The following is a 19,822-nucleotide window of genomic DNA, read 5'->3' on the forward strand; positions in this document are numbered from 1 at the left end:
CGAACTCATTTTTTTTGGTTGATTTTTCTTTGTTAAATGGCATTTAAATATATAAAATAAATATCAAAAATATAAATCTTTTTTTTACTATGGTTGGAAATATCAAAAAATTTCTATATGTGACACGGCACCAGAGTTAAGTTAGTGATTTTCAAAATGCTGACACGCCGAGCTCAAAAGGTTCGCCATCACTGGTCTAGGTAGTACTCACGCACACAGCTCACATTGCTGAATTACCTGCAGAGTAAGTATTTATTTTACAGGTATTTCCAATATGTAGCAAGTGCTGTGACCACTGATGGCAGTGAGAAAATGATCCTTTTTAGAATACATTTAGGTAAACAGAAAAAGAGGCAATTTAAAGAACAAGGTTAAGTCAAAATAAAGCAGGGCTACAGCACTTGCAAAAGTAAAGGCTGCTGTAAGTTCTGAGGTTTGCAAATGTTCACTGATGCACATAACATTTCAAAGTTCGGTTCACAAAGCCAGAGAAGTAAACAATTATGAATTACTTGAAAATTCCTGCAGCAAATGCTAACTGCTGAAATCAGTATTTTTTTTTTACATCAGTAAAGATAATATTTCAGAAAGCACTCTCACGCTTTTTTGAAATTATAGTAAAAATTCACAGGAAGATAATCTTCTGAACTATATATATGGTAAGTTATAAAAATATTTTTGTGTCTGAATATAAATATTTTAGTTCATAGAGATGTTTGGAAAACCTTGAAAAGGAAAAATAGTATGATCTACTAAACCCCAAATATTTATTTGTAGCTTTCTATGAAAACTAATACATCAACTACAACATCAATATCATCCCACTCTGATAAAGTTCTGGGGAAATTGCCAGAATATATTTAGGCTATTTTAATTGTTAACACTATTATGGGACATGAAAAATGCAAACAGACTTTAAGGAAAATGCCCCCATGTTTGATTTGGAAGCACCAGGCCTTACCAATGGCTGCTGGGGCTGCACGGCCTGCAGACTGAGGGGCTGGCTCTGGGGCTGCGAGGACGGCTGGGACTGCGGGGGCTGCTGGGACTGCTGCATCTAGAAAGAAAAAGGATTTTATACTAAACAAAGGGGTTAGTTTCCAGTCTTCTCTTCCCATATGCCTTTTATTTAATTATGTTGTTGCGGCAAAATAACACACACCAGCCTCTTCCATAGCAGCCTTGCCAAATTGCTCATCTTTCAAAGGAAAGACCTAAATCTCCTCCGCCATGAAGCCCTCTTGGACCTCACCCTTCAGTAGTCACAGCGTTCTCTGTCTATCCTGTCCTGCGTTGTCCCAGTACATGCTCTAACTCACTGTCAAGTCCTTTCATGTTGCCTGCCTTCCATATATCTTATCCTTCTTATACTGCCACGTTAGACACGAAGTGCCCGTAGTTATCTTTTCATTCCCTGTGACGTCTGGATGAACTAGAAGATTCATTTGTGGTCTTTCTTTCTTTCTTTTATTTTTTTTAAGGAAGATGAAAATAAAGATAGATAAGGAGGAGGAAACAAAGGAGTTGTTCTTAAAGAACTCCAGAAGATCAGTTTGTTTGTTTTTAAAGTAATTGTAGATATGGGAAGCTCTGGCATACATTACGAGAATAAAATCATAAATTGTGTCTGTGACAGTTGGCAGAAATACAGAACTCTTGGAAACACTTCCAAGTCACAGAGGAAACATAGAGAATGAGAGGAAAATCCTAGCAGATGGTCTGTCTCAAGGACCTTCAGTTTCCTCCACCCAAACATTCATTTTGATGAGGACAGCGCCAGACTTCTTTTCATCCTTTGCATTTTCCAACTCGGTGTGTATATTACCCTCCAATTTATTTTTCTTCTTTAGGGCAATGCAATAAATAGCTACTGCCTGTTGGCATTTCTAAGTGACAATGCACATGGACGTGGAATCCAAGCAGAGATCTGGACGGGTTTCCCCAGTGTGAACAATGCTTACAACAGGGAAGCAGTCTTCCACTGACTCTGAACTCTGCCAAGAGAAATGAACCCAACTTCATCACCAGAAAAGAAATAATGGTCATCCTGATGTAAAAACAAATCACTTCTTTTTTCTCTAGGGAATGTGTTGTTAAGGAAAAAAATTACCAGAGGGACACAGTATGCTAATTGGGGTAAAAAGGGAATATTAACTTTTCCAGATTTGCAGCCTTAAAAAACACCAATGTAAGACAGAAGGTAATAAGTAAAGAAATAAATGTAATAACTTTCCTCAGTGATTTGAAACTGTGAAATTTTGAAACAGAGGGAATAGAAGCACCAGTCCTTGGTTGAGACATCAAGTTCTGCTCCTGTCCCTCCTGCGGGCAGGTTTATTCCTCACTGACCGTACACCAGGGAACTAGAGTCCCGTGTTTTGGTGCTTTTCTTTTCTTTCTTAGTAAAACATAAAATGACTGAGCATCTCAAGCTGGACTGCTGGTGAGAGGAGAGGGCACTGTGCAGACTCACCAGGCAACCTCCAACCCAACAAGGACAGACTCACACATAAGGAAGACCAATGGAACAGGTGAACATAATGCCTATATTTCATAAACGAGGAAGTTAGAAGCAAAAATGTGTCAAGGGGAGGAACTCTTTATCTAGGAGACCTAAAATTAATTTCAAATAATTAAAGGATAGCTCTCTGGATTCTAACAGTCAAGATGAAATATTTCTTTGAAATATTCTACTTATTTAATGCCAACTTCATAGTCCAATTAGACCAGAGGTACTACAGAAATGTTTTTGGATTACAGATCCCTCTAGAAATATGATAAAAGCTCTAGACAGCTTTAAAAAAAATACATATAAGGAATTTTGCATTCATTTTGCCTGGCCTCTAATTAAATGACTGAGTAAGCTGAGGCTCACCCTACCAATATAAAGGCATCGGCTACCTTGATGCTTAGTGAAAGGGGAAGGATGCTCTGCAAAATGTACGCTCCTGCTGTGACCTGGCATATTCACATAGGAAGACTCTGGTCAAGTTGGAACTAAATTATAACACTTTAGTCCTGCTGTCAAATACACAGTGTTCCTTGGAACTTGGCAATTAAAGTCTGAAGTGCCTGTTATTCCTCGTACCTGCTAAGGACCCGCCGGGTGCTGACCTCACCTCCCAGCCCCATACCTGGAGGAGCCTCTGCTGCTGTCGCACCTGCGGCTGTCTGGGCCGCACCGGGTCCTGAGGCAGCGGCACTGGCAGGCCCGGATGTGTGGGAGTCAGCACTGCCTCGACTCCTCCGCCCATCAGCGGGCTCTGCTGAAGGGACTGATGATTCAGTCTGGAAAGAACACACAGCTGGTTTCAGGCCCGAGCACACTGCCACACTTTTAACGGGCAGCTAGCGAGCACAGCACACACTCACAGAGAAGCGGCTGTGCTCCATAATTACTGGTACAATTCAAATTCAGTAAAGGCCAGTGGTTAAGATAATCTGGATCCCCAGGGGTAGGGGTAGATGGGATCACTTGGAAAAGAACATTCATGATTAAAAATGGTTAATAGTTTTCAGTAACAAGTGACATTAACTGAGCATTTATTCTGGAGTAGGCACTGTGGTAAAAGTCTGAAGGGTGTTATTTCATTGACTCTTCACAGAGGCCCTCTGAGGCCAGTAGTTTTGTTATCTCCCCTTTAAAAGTGAATAAACAGAGAGCTAGCGAAGTAACATACCAAAGTAATCCAGATGGAAAATGGCACAGGTGGGATTTAAACCCAGAACTTTGTGGCTTTAAAGTTCAAATTCTTGGGCAATGTGCAATGATGCCACTTATTAAAATTGTTTTCCAATTTTTTTTTTATCTGCCCAAATGTGCTACCATCAACCTTGCCCACTTTCCAAATAGTGATTACTTAGGGTTAGCGTGCAACATTGATAATACATGAAGCTAGGCTACTATCTACCATCGCACAAAATTGTGTGTGAAATTTAATTCTTCTAGATTAATGCCATCCCTAGAACGTTGTATGATGACTGAAATATTCTATATCTGCGCTGGCCACCAAAACTAGCTACATAATTTTTGAGCCTTGGTGCAAAATAAATTGCAAGGTTTCCTGATCAAAAATTAGAATTTCAAGAAGGTGACAGTAGAGTATTGCATCAAATGTGGGTCCTCTAAACACAGTCACCGGTGTGACCGTACTGGTCACACATCATCGATGCTGGCCCTGCTGGCTACACGTGACTACTGACCACTTCAAGTGTGACTAGTGTAACTGAGGGACTAAGTTTTAAATTGAACTTTAATTTGTTTAAATTGAAATAGCCATATGTGGCTGCTGGCTACTCTAATGGACAATGAAGTTACATACTATATCTAAGGGATCTGATTAAGCAAGAACTGAGAAGAGGCCTTTCATGACCCTGCTTTGCCAACCATCCCTGACGTGGAAAAGGTAAAAATTAAAATCTAAGAAAAGTCTTGTAGGCATCAGGTACAATGAGTATTGTAATCATAGACTTTATGGCTCTGTTCAAGACATTCTAGTAAGGCATTGCTAACATTAATCAACATTTTTTTTAAACTTAGATATTTTTAGCCAAAAAGACCTTTATTAAAAGAAGGGAAAAGAAAGAACACTAGAACTAATATAGTGGTATCATCTAAATATATTACACCCATCTAAATATAATGGCATATTCTAAATATAGTGGTTTCATCTAAATATATTACACCCATTCTATGGAAGGTATGAATCAAAATATAGGAGCCTTTAATAAAATAAACAAGATGGGCCATTACTTATTTTGAATCTCTGGGTGCTCCTAAAAATAAGATGACATCATTTAAATTATATATAAATATGCAAGTTCACAAAAACCATATAAGTGCCATGCTCTAGAAAAAACATAACAAAGAGCCGTGTCCACTACTGCAATCATTGTTTCTAGATATGTTACCTCTGGGAGCCAGTCAGAGGCTGCAGGTACTGCGAGGCCTGTTGCTGAATATAGCCACTGGGCGGCTGCTGCATCTGTCTGAGTCTTTCCATCAGCGCAGGGTTGGAATGCGCAACCGGGTAGGTCCTGGAGTTATAGCTGGGGGACAGGACCACACTGCCAGCCTGCTGCTGCGGGGTCTGCTGCAAAGGCATCTGTGTTCCATACATAGTATAGCCTTGGGGCATGGCCTGCAGGCAGGCACAAGGAACAAAGTCAGTGTTTTTATTTACCACCAGCTTTCCTATTGCTAAGCTATATAGGGGTAAACCCAGGAGAAGCCCCCTGAAAGTCACTATTCTCAAATGTTTTTATGACTCAAAGTATGAAAGAGATGCCATGAAGGCAGAGAGGCTAATCAGAAAGCTACAGAATGAACTGGTTACATAATGATTTACCAGAAAATACAATTAAAAAATAAAAAGAATCCTCATGTGGTTAAGAGATTAGTTTTAAGATCAGTTGCTTGCTTATGCTGAAGGAGAAAGTGCATGTTTCCTTATAGATAAGCATCCATTCCTCTTATGCACAGATGACATCAGTGCTCAACAGACCCAAGCATCAATAATGCCACTTCTAAACTTACTCAGAAGAGCTGCCCCATGCTCATGTATATTAAAATAATGGTGTACACTTTCCTAATATGTGACTTCCCTAAATCTGATGAATGTGCCTGGAGTAACTAACCAGTTATAAAAAACAACAACATTAATATCTTACCAGAGTAAGGATGTAATAGATGACTATTCACTACCCTCTAGTCCTGGCTAGACTGAAGCCCAGTTCTGCACTGTACCAGTCATCTGAATATTTCATTTTTCTATGCAACATTAGCATACACATGACTGTTTCTCTAAACTTGACATCTAATGTAAATGAAAAACCTGAGGTTCACTAGATCACTATACTTTATAGAATAGAATGCTGACTAGAGTAGAAGAGGACTGCTGTTCAAATCATGAAAGCACCATATTTTAAGGTAGTGTAATGGCACTGGCTTGGAAGACAGAATACTGTGTAATGAACTTCCAGCAGGCAGCATGAATGGAACCAGCCTGTAGGGTTCCGTGCCTGAGAAGGCCAACCTCGCTCTCCTTTGAGCTGTGGCAAAGTATGAGCTGCTAGCCCCAACTAGCTGTCTTACCAACATTCCAGCTCCTGATTATGGGAGCGACAGGGTAAAAGTACATGGATGCAGAAAAAACAAAATTAGAAAAACAGCTCCAGATTCACATTATATGAAGGCAAGCCTACCATTTGTTGAGCAGCTGCTGTGAACTGGGTGCGGCACGGCAGTTCCTCAGGCTGCCCTAAATGCCCAGTGCGCCCTCTCTTTTACAGAGAAGGGAACCAGGACTGAGAGTGACTTGCACATTGTTCCACAGCTAGCAAGTTGCCAAGAATGTTGCCAAGGTCTGATGCCAAGGCCAATTCCCTTCTTATTGTACTCTTTGAAACTATCTTTTAATGTGACAAATTCAAGCATGAATGATATCATTTTGTATTATAACGTAAGTATTTGGGGACTGTTAAGCATTTAAATACCTACAAAAATCATTAATAGAGGTTTGGATTTATGTTTTCAATTAAAGAATTTCCTAAAATGTGTTCTTTAAATTAATCCTGACACTTGTTCAACAATCCCTGGTAATGCAGGTGTAACTAAGTTCTAGACCAGGGGTGGGCAAACTTTTTGACTCGAGGGCCACAATGGGTTCTTAAACTGGATCGGAGGGCCGGAACAAAAGCATGGATGGAGCGTTTGTGTGAACTAATACATGTTAACACTGCTGCTGGTGAAGGAACGGAGGAGAGAGCAAGAGAACCCTCCGCTCTTTCAGCTCCGCGGGCCAGATAGAACAGCCGAATGGGCCGGATCCGGCCCGCGGGCCATAGTTTGGCCAAGGCTGTTCTAGACCCATAAAGCAGTTGACACCCTATTTACTCGGTTTCCCACTTCAAATAAAGAGATTAAATATCCCCACATTTTTGGTTAAAAAAAAAATCCCCGTAGCATCTATGAAGCCACTGTGGGTACCTGTGCTTGCTGCAGCCCTGGATACTGGGGGAGCTGAGGGGAGGGCCGTGCTTGTGCAGCAAAGAGAGCAGCCTGGTCCCCTGGCTGGCCCTGGAAAACAAAGCCAAGAAGAATTCTTGATCATAACAGCAAGGGCTTGATTTGAGCTCCTGCTTAACAACCCCAACAACCCATGACACCAAATGTCAATATGTGAAAACAGAACTTGCAGATTTCCAAACTGCAGAAAATCTGATTTCTCACCTCTTTCCTATGTGTGTAGAGATTGTTGAACTTACTATGTTTTCCAAAGGAGACTACATTTGCCCCCAAAAGTAGAGAACAGACGTAAATATGAGCCACCACAATCAATGGTCAGCTCATCCGAGAGGCTCATGGCAGTGCTCCTGGGTACCCAGGACACGGCCCTGCTGCAGTGAAAGTCAGGAAGCCCTAACTGTAAGATCAGAAACCCTGTGCCCATAACGAAAAGAGCACATGTGGTGAAAGCAAATGCCATATACAAATTTCATGACTTGTTGATAGCTTCTCTCCAGTGGCCTAAAATATGCCTATTTAGCCATGAATTCAATGGATGAATTTGGTATTTCCTCTGACTCCAATAATCAATTAAAATACAATCAATAAAAATGTATAAGTTAACAGCAAATACAATTCTAACCAATTACAATATAAAATAAAACCAATGGACATCTTTCAACAGTTCTCATTTAATACAATTTGACCTTAGGAAAATAAATATATTTAGAAAAGCAGTATTATTTTATGTTTGGCGTCAGATGCTACTTCATGGAAGCTGCTGTAATAACCACAGGTCTAACTTCCCAACATCCCTATGTCTTTTCAGGACTTACTAATGATAGAGAATGGGTTTATCCTAGGATATTTTACTAACGTTTATATAATAGATGTCTACACTTTTTAAAAGTGCTAAATAACAGTTGTATAAAAGATTTTCATGTTCTTAGAAAGTAGTATAGATATTTCTAACAGGGAAAAAGGTATGAACACTTAGCTTGAGATTGATTAAACATCTATAATATGCCAGGGACAGGCTTCTTGCTCTTATTCTCAATGTCGGGCAGGGACTCTGCAGGGAGGGAGCCTCACCCCCTGTCTTCAGTGAGGAAAAGCTGCGGGCAAGGGCTTACACTGCTCAGTGATTCACCCAACCAGACCTAGCCCAGCCATTGTCTGAGCTCAGGTGAGTCTGACTCCAAAGTTCAGGGCTCTTCCATTAGGATGAGGTGCTTCTATATGTGATATTAAGGTTGAAAATATTTAAAACCTCATTTGGTGCTTATTATTTAGGGACATATAGCCTCTTAAGCTCACCCAAAAATAACCAAAAGGAGAATCTCTATTGAGACTTATTAAAAATATTGAAAGTAAATGGATATACCAGACAGTAAAGCTCTTTCTCTGACCCTGACATGAAATTACTTGGGGCCCTTAAGAGTTTCAGCCTCTTTCAGGTGACTACCCACCCATATGCGGACCAAACATGTGTTTCTGAGGGTCTCTTCTGTAATACCTGTATATATTCAACAAGAATCTCACTCTCTAAAAGAGGGTACCATAAAGATGCCCTCAGCCTTTAGCTGATTAATCTAAGTGTGACTATATCTCTAAACGCTTGTCCCAAGTCCCTCTATGAGAACCATGCATGGCAGTGTGGCCATTGGGAGCCCACAGCTATTGCCCCCAAGTATCCCAACTGCATTTGATTTTCCAAGCACTATGCTCAATAAATCAACCAGATCTTTAAATGCCACGCATCAAATCAGTGCTCCCTGACAGTGTCATGTGAGGTCCCTGAAACATATTGTTGTGCTTCTTTGTGGGGATATATATATTTACATTTTAATATTTTTACAGAAATGAAGAAAAATGAATTACTTATTTGTGAGTTATAATCTGGAGATCCATGTGTAGTCTACAATACCCAGGCTGTGTTTGGTACAAAGCGAAGCAGACCTGTCTGTGACATTTGCATGCTGATTCCTACACTGGATCTAACTCTTTACTCTTTGCTTTCTGAAAAACTTACAGAACAACCAATGATTTCCATGTGAGGGAAACTAGATTACTGATAAGGTAAGTATCTGAATTACTGGCTACACTCTTACTGACAAATAACAGTTGATATTGTGGGGATTAAAAATAAAAATAAGAAACTATTCTACATTAAAAATCACTAAATTAACATTTAAGGAAAAAGCACTAAAACTTCAAGCAAGGAGAAAAGGACCAAAAATTTCAAATCAATTTTTCTATTCTAAAATTCATGCATTTTCAGTCAACCAATTTTGTTTAAAGGTCAGCTATTTATTAGTGAAGATATTCGTTCCCTCCCATCACCTACTTCAGCACAGTAGGAAATAATCCTGATATGCATATACTCCCCGAGGAAATCATAGACACTGGCTAGCATTCTCCAGGTGCTCTGCAAATAGCTTTATTATCCTGTTTTGCCCTGAATTATTTTGAAAAATACCCCATTCTCTTCCACCAAACTGAAATGGCCTCCAACCATTGTTGTTTTTCCCCCAGAATAATGCCAGGAATGCATCCTTTCAATTTATAGAAATATTTCAATTTGTTGGGGAAATACAGAATAAGACAAGTTCTTTAGTCACTTGGAAGATTTTACAAATGCTCATGGAGGATCATATTGTGAGAACAAGCAAGGCAACTACAGATTAAGATTTAGTACAAGGTTTTTAATGTTGGTGGGGATGGTTTATTGCATTTATTCAAGAAGGGACTAATCACCCAGGGCAGGCCAGACACCAGGTACTAAGTGGGACCATGCCTGGCAAAATGGGACACATGGTCAACTTAGTTATACGTAATTCGTGTTTCATGCATCTGTTCTTTTCAGAAAACTTTCTAAGCTTTATTTTATTTTTACTTAAGCACAAGTTAGTTTACCAAGTGCTTTTCAACTGCCCCATATTTTTCAGTACCATCTTTTGTTTTGAAAACTCACTTTAAATGTACTCTTTAGCACCTATTATTCTAATCATTTCTTCCTTCTACCTGCATTAATATGTGGATTTCAATTTCCCCGTCTTGATTTATTCTGTTTAACTGAAGTGATCAGAGGCAACAATAACTTTGTATTTTTATGGGTACAATGGATAGTTCAGGAAGCTGTTTTTGATGAAATGTGTGTAGTCAGCCAGGTGCCATATGACTTTGAGCACATTACCGAAAGAGAAAGCATACACTTTTATGCCCTGGCTCCAGCTCCCATCCTCAGGCACCTGGCTTCCTTGTGCTAAGAGAATAAGGCTTAGCTAACTGGGAAATTCTGAATATTACACCAACCCATCTCTATATTGCCACCTGAGATAAATTCCTACACATATTCTCTCCAGTTTGCTTTCATGTACTTTGCTTTGGGCTTGCCTCTATGTGAGAAATATAAAACCATTATATTTTTAAAATTTTCCATTTTCTAAAATCTTCTAAAAAAAAAAAGCAGTGCTGCCCAGCCGGCATGGCTCAGTGGTTAAACATCCACCCATGAACCAGGAGGTAATGGTTTGATTCCCAGTCAGAGCACATGCCGGGTTGGGGGCTCAATCCCCAGTGAGGGGTGTGCAGGAGGCAGCCAATCAATGATTCTCTCATCACTGATGTTTCTATCCCTTTTTCTCTCTCCCTTTCTCTCTGAAATCAATTCAAAAAATAAATAAATAAAAAGGCTGTACTGTTCAATATAGATTCATTTTTATGACCATTATAAGAACAATTTTCTTTACTGCTTTATTTTTCATTAGACAAGAGAAGTGTCTGAGATCAAAGAGATGTTGACTCAAAGGCCTTTTGTATAATTTGAAGTCAATGCATCTAGTAAATTAAAATCGATGCTCATACATAATTTTCATCCTTTGGAGCCCTGTTCTCTTCATTAACAATCGCTCCTTCAGTCAACTAAGCAAATGTGAAGCTCTGTTCTCACAGGAGAACTGGTCATACAGCCCGCTAGCAGGCAGTCAGCATTATAAGCAGCAGCATTACAGGACCAGGAATGTCCTATCCACTCTACTCACTAGTTAATGTAATGATTTTTTCCCCAATAATGTCTCAGGGTTGCAAGTAGGGAGTTGGACCTAAAATACCAGATTTTGTGACTTTGTTTTTAAAAATGCTGATTTAGGAATAATAATAAAAGTAATCTAATGAAAACCAGTGGTTAATGTTTTATGAGCCATCTACCAAAAAGGGTTTTGTTTGTGTTATTAGCTTGGCAGGTACTGAGTAACAGTGCTCAAGACTAAAACACATGGTGTGAACCAGAGGTTATGGCCTTCCCCACATACTGGTGTATTTTGATTTCAGATAATAGAGAAAATTCTATAACTACAAGAGATCCTGTTGACAGTTATGCTTGATTCTCATATGAAGCTTTCACATCAAACATAAATTGGTTAAGAATCAATTAATAGTAAGATTAATTGCTAGAACAAAGGGATTCATTCTAAAATAAGGACACTCCATACAATAAAGTTTTACAATATATTCTATTAGCATGTCCATAAATAATGAATATAATGACTGGCAGAGTATATACATTCATTAAATTTCTAATACTGGAGAATATTTTAGGAAAATAAAAGGATAGTGAAAAGGAAAACAAAGATATATGTACATATTTCTATTAATTTGAATGAAAATAAAAATAATAAACCCTTTTGACTTTAAATACATGACAAAATATTTTGTCTAATTCTTTCTTTAAAATAAAATCAATGACTGATACAAATTGTTTTCTAACTGAATTACATTAGCATCTGAACAATAACTATCACCAACCTCCAAAAGTTTTAAATTTGATACATTTTTATTTCAAGTTTTGAAATAAAACCTTCACTTGCTCTCTGTACAACAGTGTAAAAAAATTGATAGGAAAACTGATTTTCAGAAAAGTTTAAACTTTCCTTTGCAGAAATAACTTAAAGAAACTGCCTACATAACAAGTATTTAATAACAGGAATATTTTCAGAGTTTGACTGTGCAGTTAAGGATATTTTCACCAATGTATAGAAAATGTTACCCATTAAATTGGCAGTGAAACAAGTTGACTTACATTCACATCTGAGATGTGTGCTCTTTTTTATTCTAATGCTTCTTGGATTTATGTTGTAAGTTGGCTACCTGATACAGAAACCTATAAGTAATTTAATGCAAAACATGCATTCTTAGCTAGCCCAGGCAAAGCAGCAAAGGTGAAATCATATGACATGCATGCACAAGATCTATGCTTGAAAAGACATATCCTCCATACTGGAAAGAAAATAGAAATGATGTGTTCTGTTGAAAATTTTGGAATAGCCAGTGAGTGGGATGTGATGAGAAAGGTATGTTTCATAACCACAGTTTTCATTGTCTTGCACTGGCCTATGAGTTAGCATGCCATGCGTTCCTCTGCTACTGATGTGAGTTACCACAGAGAGTGCAAGAGCTCGAGAATAGACGTGTTCAAAATTGGAACTGAGATGCAGGTGCACAAACTGGTCTATGCTCCCAAGCCAAGGCATGAACATCCACTGTTCCTATACCATACACATATATGATGAAAACCATGAGGCAAGCAAAGGGGAAAACTTTCCGAAATAAATGCCATTGGATTGGACATGGTCAGCACATTCATGAGTTTGTGTTCCCGTCTCAAACATAAACCAAGGGAGTAACAGTGAAATGAAGACTACAGTTATTACCAGCTATAGAAGAACAACCCGCTTCTCATTTTGATGTTCACAGAGAAATGCTATAAACGTTTACTTAAAAAAAAAGAAAGAAAGAAAAGAGATGACAGCAGGGGTGTTACCATTATGTTGTCAAAGTCTTCCAGAAGGGAGACAGCAGAGTTACAGAAGTCCTACAGAAAGGGGACAGCAAGAAAACGGCAGACAATACAGATAAGATTTTTCAGCCTGATGATGTGGGTAGCCAAAATACACATGAAATAGTTCATTTTAAAACAATGTTTCAGGGAGTCAAGATTTAAAAACCCAGGGCCTACAGAGGTTTTATTAACTTATATGGCAAACGATACCACCATAGTCTGGACACTGAAACGAATATGGTAATTTTATATAATTGAATAGCACAAACTGGAGGTTACATGGCGACGTAAAGAGGTCAAGGAAAGAGCGCACACAGACACTGCCTGTAGCGAAGGGATGTTGGGTCCCCAGCGAATAACAGGGAACCAGCATTCTTCCTGGCCTAGAGCCAGTGGGACAGCTCAGGACATCTGGGTCACATTGAATGGACAAGACATTAAGTGAACAAATCAGCAGTTCATATATTATTGGACAATGTAATTAGACAGCTCTGATCTCAGTAAATAAAAATGAAAACAGAGCATTGGGTTCACCATGCACTCAATCAACCAAATCAGACAACAAATATTTTTAGTCCCACCAACATTTACACACTAACAAGGAATCTGATTTAGAAAAAGAGAACTAAGTGCTTGGGGGAAATTCCTATTTCTCAGGTAAATAATTCCCTGGTTTAATCATTTTTTAATAAACAGACTAAAGGCCCAGTGAATGAAATTCATGCACTGGGGGGGGGGGGGGGAGGGGAGGGGGAGAAGAGGGGCTTAGACGGGCCTGTGCCCTCTTGCAGTCCGGGAGCCCTTGGGGGATGTCTTATTGCCACAGAGGCGGGAGAGGTTCCTGCCACCGCAGCTGTGCTTGCCAGCCGTGAGCTGGGCTTCTGGCTGAGCAGCGCTCCCCCTGAGGGAGTGCATTGACCACCAGGGAGCAGCTCCTGCATTGAGCATCTGCCCCCTGGTGGTCAGTGCACATCATAGTGACCAGTTGTTCTGCTGTTTGATTGATTTGCATATTAGCCTTTTATTATATAGGATTCTAAGTGATACTTTGTCTGAGATACTAAAAATTTTCTGCTCACAGAATTTTAGAGATACAAATGAGACAAAGTATTCTCAACACTAATAGAAAAAAATATTTTACTATACTAAGGACTAGAAATTACAGGAGGAATTTTCCAAGCAAATAACATTTATTCTCACCATTTTAGGCATAGGCACATACTAGTAATTCATTGCACCTGGACATATATCTTTAAAATCAACAACCACCTCTGTATTAGTGACCCATTCTCTCACCCTCCATACCAATCTGCTCCCCTCTCTTATAAAAACCAAGCTGTACACATGATCTTTTAGATCATTCTAGTTGCCTAATCATAATTTCAGCAAATAAAATGAGCACCTTTCTTATTCAAATAAATAGAGAAATGACAGATAATAAGCAATAAGCAAAGCACCCACTTCCCTGGACATGGTTTCCATCCAAGGAAAAAAAAATAAAAGGCTTTAGGACACATTTACTAGTTCAGTGGTGTCTGTCCCCTTATGTTCATTCCTTGTCACAGAGATGCTTATAAATTACACTCTCTGAGTAAAGATAATTGTCAAGACTCCAGATCGGTTTCAATAAAACTATTTTGCCCACCTTTATCGAATAAAAATAAAATTATTTTGAAATATGCTCAAATTATACAATTAGGAAAATTATAGAAGGGAAAACTTGACTAGCTAGTGAAGTTATAAAAAATGCCTAAACTCACAGGTTATTAGGAAATGCAAATTAGAATGTTCTAAAACAATACCATTTCACCTGCTCTGAATGAGAACATTAAGGAGGACAGTATCAAGGGTTGGTGAGCACGTGGAGAAAGGTAACACTCATAACTGACAGAAATCAATATCACTTTGGAAACTGAATCAGCATTTCCACTTCAAGTACATACCCTGAAACTCTCCAAACACAGAGAAGAAATGTACAAAAATGTTCACTGTAGCACTATTAACAGTTAGAAATAATTGGCAAAACATAAACAACTCCAACAGGAGAATGGATAAATGTAAGAACTCACAATGGAATAGCATCCAATCAGAACAAATAAATGAATAAAACTACATGTAACAAAGTTAATGTAATTTAAAATTAGTCAAAATACAAAAGTTGTAAAATAATACACATATAAGATAATTCTACAAAGTTTCAAGTATGAAAATAATACTATATAATGTTTATGTCAATGAATGCAAAAATATGTACTAAAAGCATAAGAACATTAATAAGAAAGAGAAGCACCAAATTCATGATTACCTCTTTATAGGTAAGAACGGAAATGAGAGAAGATAAGGAGCCTTGTCCATATCTGTAATGATTCATTTTTTTAAATCATCTAGAGCAAATACTGCAGAATGTTTTAAATAAAACTAGGTGCTAAGTACACCAATGTTTCCTATATTATTTTCTATTCTTATCTGCATGTTTGAAATATACCTCTAGAGAGTGAAGAGAAGGGAAAGAGCAACGGAAGGAAACAGATGTTCCAAGGTGATACCATATCTGTAGGGTAGGAAATCAATTACCTAACAAAAATCTTGGTTAATCATCTTAAACGGGCTTCATAAACCTCAGAGGCATGTTTTTAGGAAGTTACAGCTTCACTTTTACCAAGGAGCTAACAAGTCTGGGAGGCTTTGACCCAGCCATTGTCATTTCATTGTTACCTAAAGCTTTTATTTGGATGCCCAACAATGGCACCTGCTCTACGGGTGATAATTAGTGTTCTAATAAACAACAACTAGCCATAACTGACACACCATTTCTGTCCACTATGAGAAATCTCCTTCTTCAATGTCACAAAAATCCTTCTGACTTATTATCTACTAGAGGCCCAATGCACAAAATTCGTGCAAGAGTAGGCCTTCCTTCCCCCAGCTGCTGGCACTGGCTTCCCTCTGGCATGCAGGACCTGGACTTCCCTCCGGCTGCTGGCAGGCACCCAGGACCCGGCTTTGTCCAGAAGGTCGTCCGGAAGAATGTCCAGTCTAATTAGCATATTATGCTTTTATTATTATAGACTAGAGGCCTGATGCATGAAATTTGTGCAAGAGTAGGCCTTCTTTCCCCCGGCTGCCAGCCCAGCTTCCTTTTGGCACCTGGAACAAAGGCTTCCCTCGCAGCCCCAGCTTCATCTGGAAGGTCATCTGGAAGGATGTCTGGAAGGACATTTGGTCTAATTAGCATATTATGCTTTTATTATTATAGGCTAGAGGCCCGGTGCACAAATTCGTGCACCAGCAGGGTCCCTCAGCCTGGCCTGCGGGATCAAGATAAAACCGGCTCTCTGACACCCCCTGAGGGGTCCCAGATTGCGAGAGGGTGCAGGCCAGGCCGAGGGACCCCACTAGTGCACAATCAGGGCCAGGGAGGGGTGTAGGAGGTTGGCCAGCCAGGGAGGGGCTGCGGGAGGGCTCCAGGGCATGTCAGGCCTATCTCACTCAGTCCCGATTGGCTGTACCCTCAGCAGCAAGATAAATTACCGGTCGGAGCATATGCCCCCTAGTAATCAGTGCATAGCAAAGTGACTGGTCCACCAGTTGACTGACTGCCCCCTGGTGGTCAGTGCACGTCATAGCGAGCATTTGAGTGGCCTTAGCATATCATTAGCATATTACGCTTTGATTGACTGGCCGACCAAACTGGACACTTAGCATATTAGGCTTTTATTATATAGGACAGTCTGCAAACCAGTTGCTTCCTTCCAAATTTGTCTCCATCAATTTAAGCTAAATACATATATCTTTGGCTGTCTTTCTTTGGAATCTTAAACTGTCTGACATTGATTATTATTCATAAAATGCTTTTATGCATTTAAAGGGACAAATTAAGATAAAGTGATACCATAAACCAAGGCATAAAATTAAGTCCTTTTCCTATGTGAAAATGCCCATTCCCAGAAGTCTGACATGGTGGGGTGGAGAAGGAAGTTCCTGTATGAGAAGAAAAATACTGGATATAAAAAGGTGACTGGAAAACAATTTAAGCAGCATTTTGCATTGTTATAACCCATATTCTGTATTTTGTGATAGTTCTCATAGGCTATGTAGAACATAAAACACATGGCATTTTTAATACTGAAATTGTAATCAGCCCCACTAAAGTTTGTATCACAGAATTTTAGACGGTTATAACATAAACATTCTGGTCTTAGAAACCAAAAAGCCTACTAGGAAAGCTAATCAATATTCCTTTTTATTGTTCTCTTACTGGTGACCACTGAGAACCAATCTCATTAGGGGTAATTAATGTAATTATATAAGTAAAGCCTTTAATGTGCTTTGATTCTCTTTTAATCCTTAATATATTTAAGAAAGTAAAGATCATTTTTATAGAATAGGAATTTTCTGTGAATAGTAATAAAACAGTGATAGTAACTATGGCAGTTAACATTTTTTGAGCACTTACTATGAGCCAGCCATTATTTTAAGGGCTGTTCAATATATTAAATAATTAATTTCACAAGAACCCTATAAAGTAAATATGTGTTAACTCCACTGTATAGGTGAGGCTCTGAGGCACAGAAAGGTGACAATCACTTCACTGAGCCCCATTTTAATAAGGGACAGATAAGGAATGAAGAGTAATCAAGTCAAGACTGTAATTAAGAAGAATGAATACAAGTTTTCTTCCCAAAATGTCTTTATGCATGTTGATATGACTAAAGCTATATGAAAATACACTTGATTATATAACAATCATTATGTCAAATAAATTGATTAAAAATACCCAACAATATCCATGCTATTTGCACCTATTTTCTAGACACTCTCCAAATGTCTCAATACATTCCTGAAGAAATACAGGATGGTCTCTAACAGGAAATTCCACGACCAGCTGGAGCTGCTATTCGTTGTCTGCAGCAGAATTCATTACTTTACGATGGTGCTCTGAACATCATTGTGCACCATGTCTAGACTAGATAATTCCTACATACATCAACTTCGCTCCTCAGATGGGAGGAGGCTAAGGGGGAATCCGCAAGTTCTGAGACACATCCAGAAACCAGGAATTTATGTCTTCCCTGCCGCATCTAGGTTTTTAAAACAATCATAGCAGGTCATTGCTGGGAGCAGTTTCGGGGAGCAATGAGATGAGTTTGTAGATAATAATCAGACTAAGGAGTAAGACTACCAGGAAACTTTCCAGTGGTTCTCAACCTTCCCTTTAAATACAGTTCCTCATGTTGTGACCCAACCATAAAATTATTTTCATTGCTACTTCATAACTGTAATTTTGCTACTGTTATGAATCGTAATTTAAATATCTGATATGCAGGATGGTCTTAGGCGACCCCTGTGAAAGGGTCATTTGACCCCCAAAGGGGTTGCAACCCACAGGTTGAGAACCGCTGCGTTAGGCTTTGGAAAACAGCTGCTCAAAAACATGAATTTGCTTAATAAACATTTCATAGATTTCTACCCTGTGCTCACGGTGATACAAAATATTTTAAAACCCAGTACCTGATCTTTTTTTTTCTTTTCAAATATATTTTATTGATTTTTTACAGAGAGGAAGGGAGAAGGATAGAGAGTTAGAAACATCAATGAGAGAGAAATATCAATCAGCTGACTCCCGCACACCCGCTACTGGGGATGTGCCCACAACCAAGGTACATGCCCTTGAGCGGAATCGAACCTGGGACCCTTCAGTCCATAGGCCGGTGCTCTATGCACTGAGCCAAACCAGTTAGGGCCCCAGTACCTGATCTTATAAGAAGAGGGTGGGGACCAAGGAAGTCACAGACAACTGGCCTAGAGAACAGTCATATCCAAGGCTTGGAGATGCTAGTCAATCTTTAAATGCATCTGCTGCCCGGCCAGGTGGCTCAGCTGATGTTGTCCCATGCACCAAAAAAACTGCAGGTTCAATCCCTGGTCAGGATGCGTGCAAGAGGCAACCCATAGACCTAACTGGTTTGGCTCAGTGGATAGAGCGTCGGCCTGGGGACTGAAGGGTCCCAGGTTCGATTCCGGTCAAGGGCATGCACCTTGGCTGCAGGCACATCACCAGTAGGGGGTGTGCAGAATGCAGCTGATCGATGTTTCTCTCTCATCGATGTTTCTAACTCTCTATCTCTCTCCTTCCTCTCTGTAAAAAATCAATAAAATTTTTTTTTGAAAAAGAGGCAACTCATCAATGTTTCTCTCTCTCTCTCCCCCTTCCCCTTCCTCTCTCTCTAAGATCAATAAAAATATCCTTGGGTGACACTAAAAAACAAACAAACATCTTCTATAATTATAAGATCAGTCTTAAAAGTTGAGATAAATGGAAATTCTCCAACACATTTGCTACATTTAAGAAAATGGATTTCTGTAATTAGAAAACTGCTAGGTTAATAAGAAAAATTATATTAATTTTAATTTCCCTATAAGCCCCAAACTAAAAGAAAAACACACCATAAGAGTTCTTATGTAGTTAGAGCAGCTGTGGGCAAACTACGGCCCGCGGGCCGGATCCAGCCCGTTTGAAATGAATAAAACTAAAAAAAAAAAAAAAAGACCGTACCCTTTTATGTAATGATGTTTACTTTGAATTTATATTAGTTCACACAGACACTCCATCCATGCTTTTGTTCCGGCCCTCCGGTCCAGTTTAAGAACCCATTGTGGCCCTCGAGTCAAAAAGTTTGCCCACCCCTGAGCTAGAGAGTCACATTATGAGAAGGCATGTAACCTGAGAAAATGTTCCTGCCAAAATTAGTTTCAATATTTCTCTATCATTTCCTCTCATGAAGAACAGAGGTCACTATTTATTAGAAAAATAAATATATCCAAAAAAAATTCTGGATTCTAATTGCATCCAGAATCATATAATAAACAATTTATCAATATCCAATATATTCCATATAATTCTGTTTTTATTCTAGATTTTTAACGATTAGCACAAGAATTTTTCTGCCACAATAACCACATGACCTATTAGGAGA

The 19,822-nt window shown here is 39.1% G+C and overlaps 1 protein-coding gene across 1 annotated transcript in view; it reads right to left on the minus strand.

The window, feature by feature from the left end:
* Window positions 1-207: 207 nt before the first annotated feature.
* The window catches only part of MED12L (mediator complex subunit 12L), a gene marked incomplete at its 3' end in the record, with an annotated part of 370,596 nt that continues 350,981 nt past the window's right edge, over window positions 208-19,822 (minus strand). Inside the window, exons 39-43 of the mRNA XM_081086020.1 lie at window positions 6,989-7,078; window positions 4,912-5,141; window positions 3,120-3,288; window positions 962-1,057; window positions 208-237 (exon numbers count right to left, since the gene is read on the minus strand). Of these exons, the coding sequence (XP_080942146.1) occupies window positions 208-237; window positions 962-1,057; window positions 3,120-3,288; window positions 4,912-5,141; window positions 6,989-7,078 (615 nt within the window). The remainder of the gene's footprint in view (window positions 238-961; window positions 1,058-3,119; window positions 3,289-4,911; window positions 5,142-6,988; window positions 7,079-19,822) is intronic.

This window comes from Myotis nattereri (genome assembly GCF_964212035.1).
Source record: "Myotis nattereri genome assembly, chromosome: 3".
Lineage (NCBI taxonomy): Eukaryota > Metazoa > Chordata > Mammalia > Chiroptera > Vespertilionidae > Myotis > Myotis nattereri.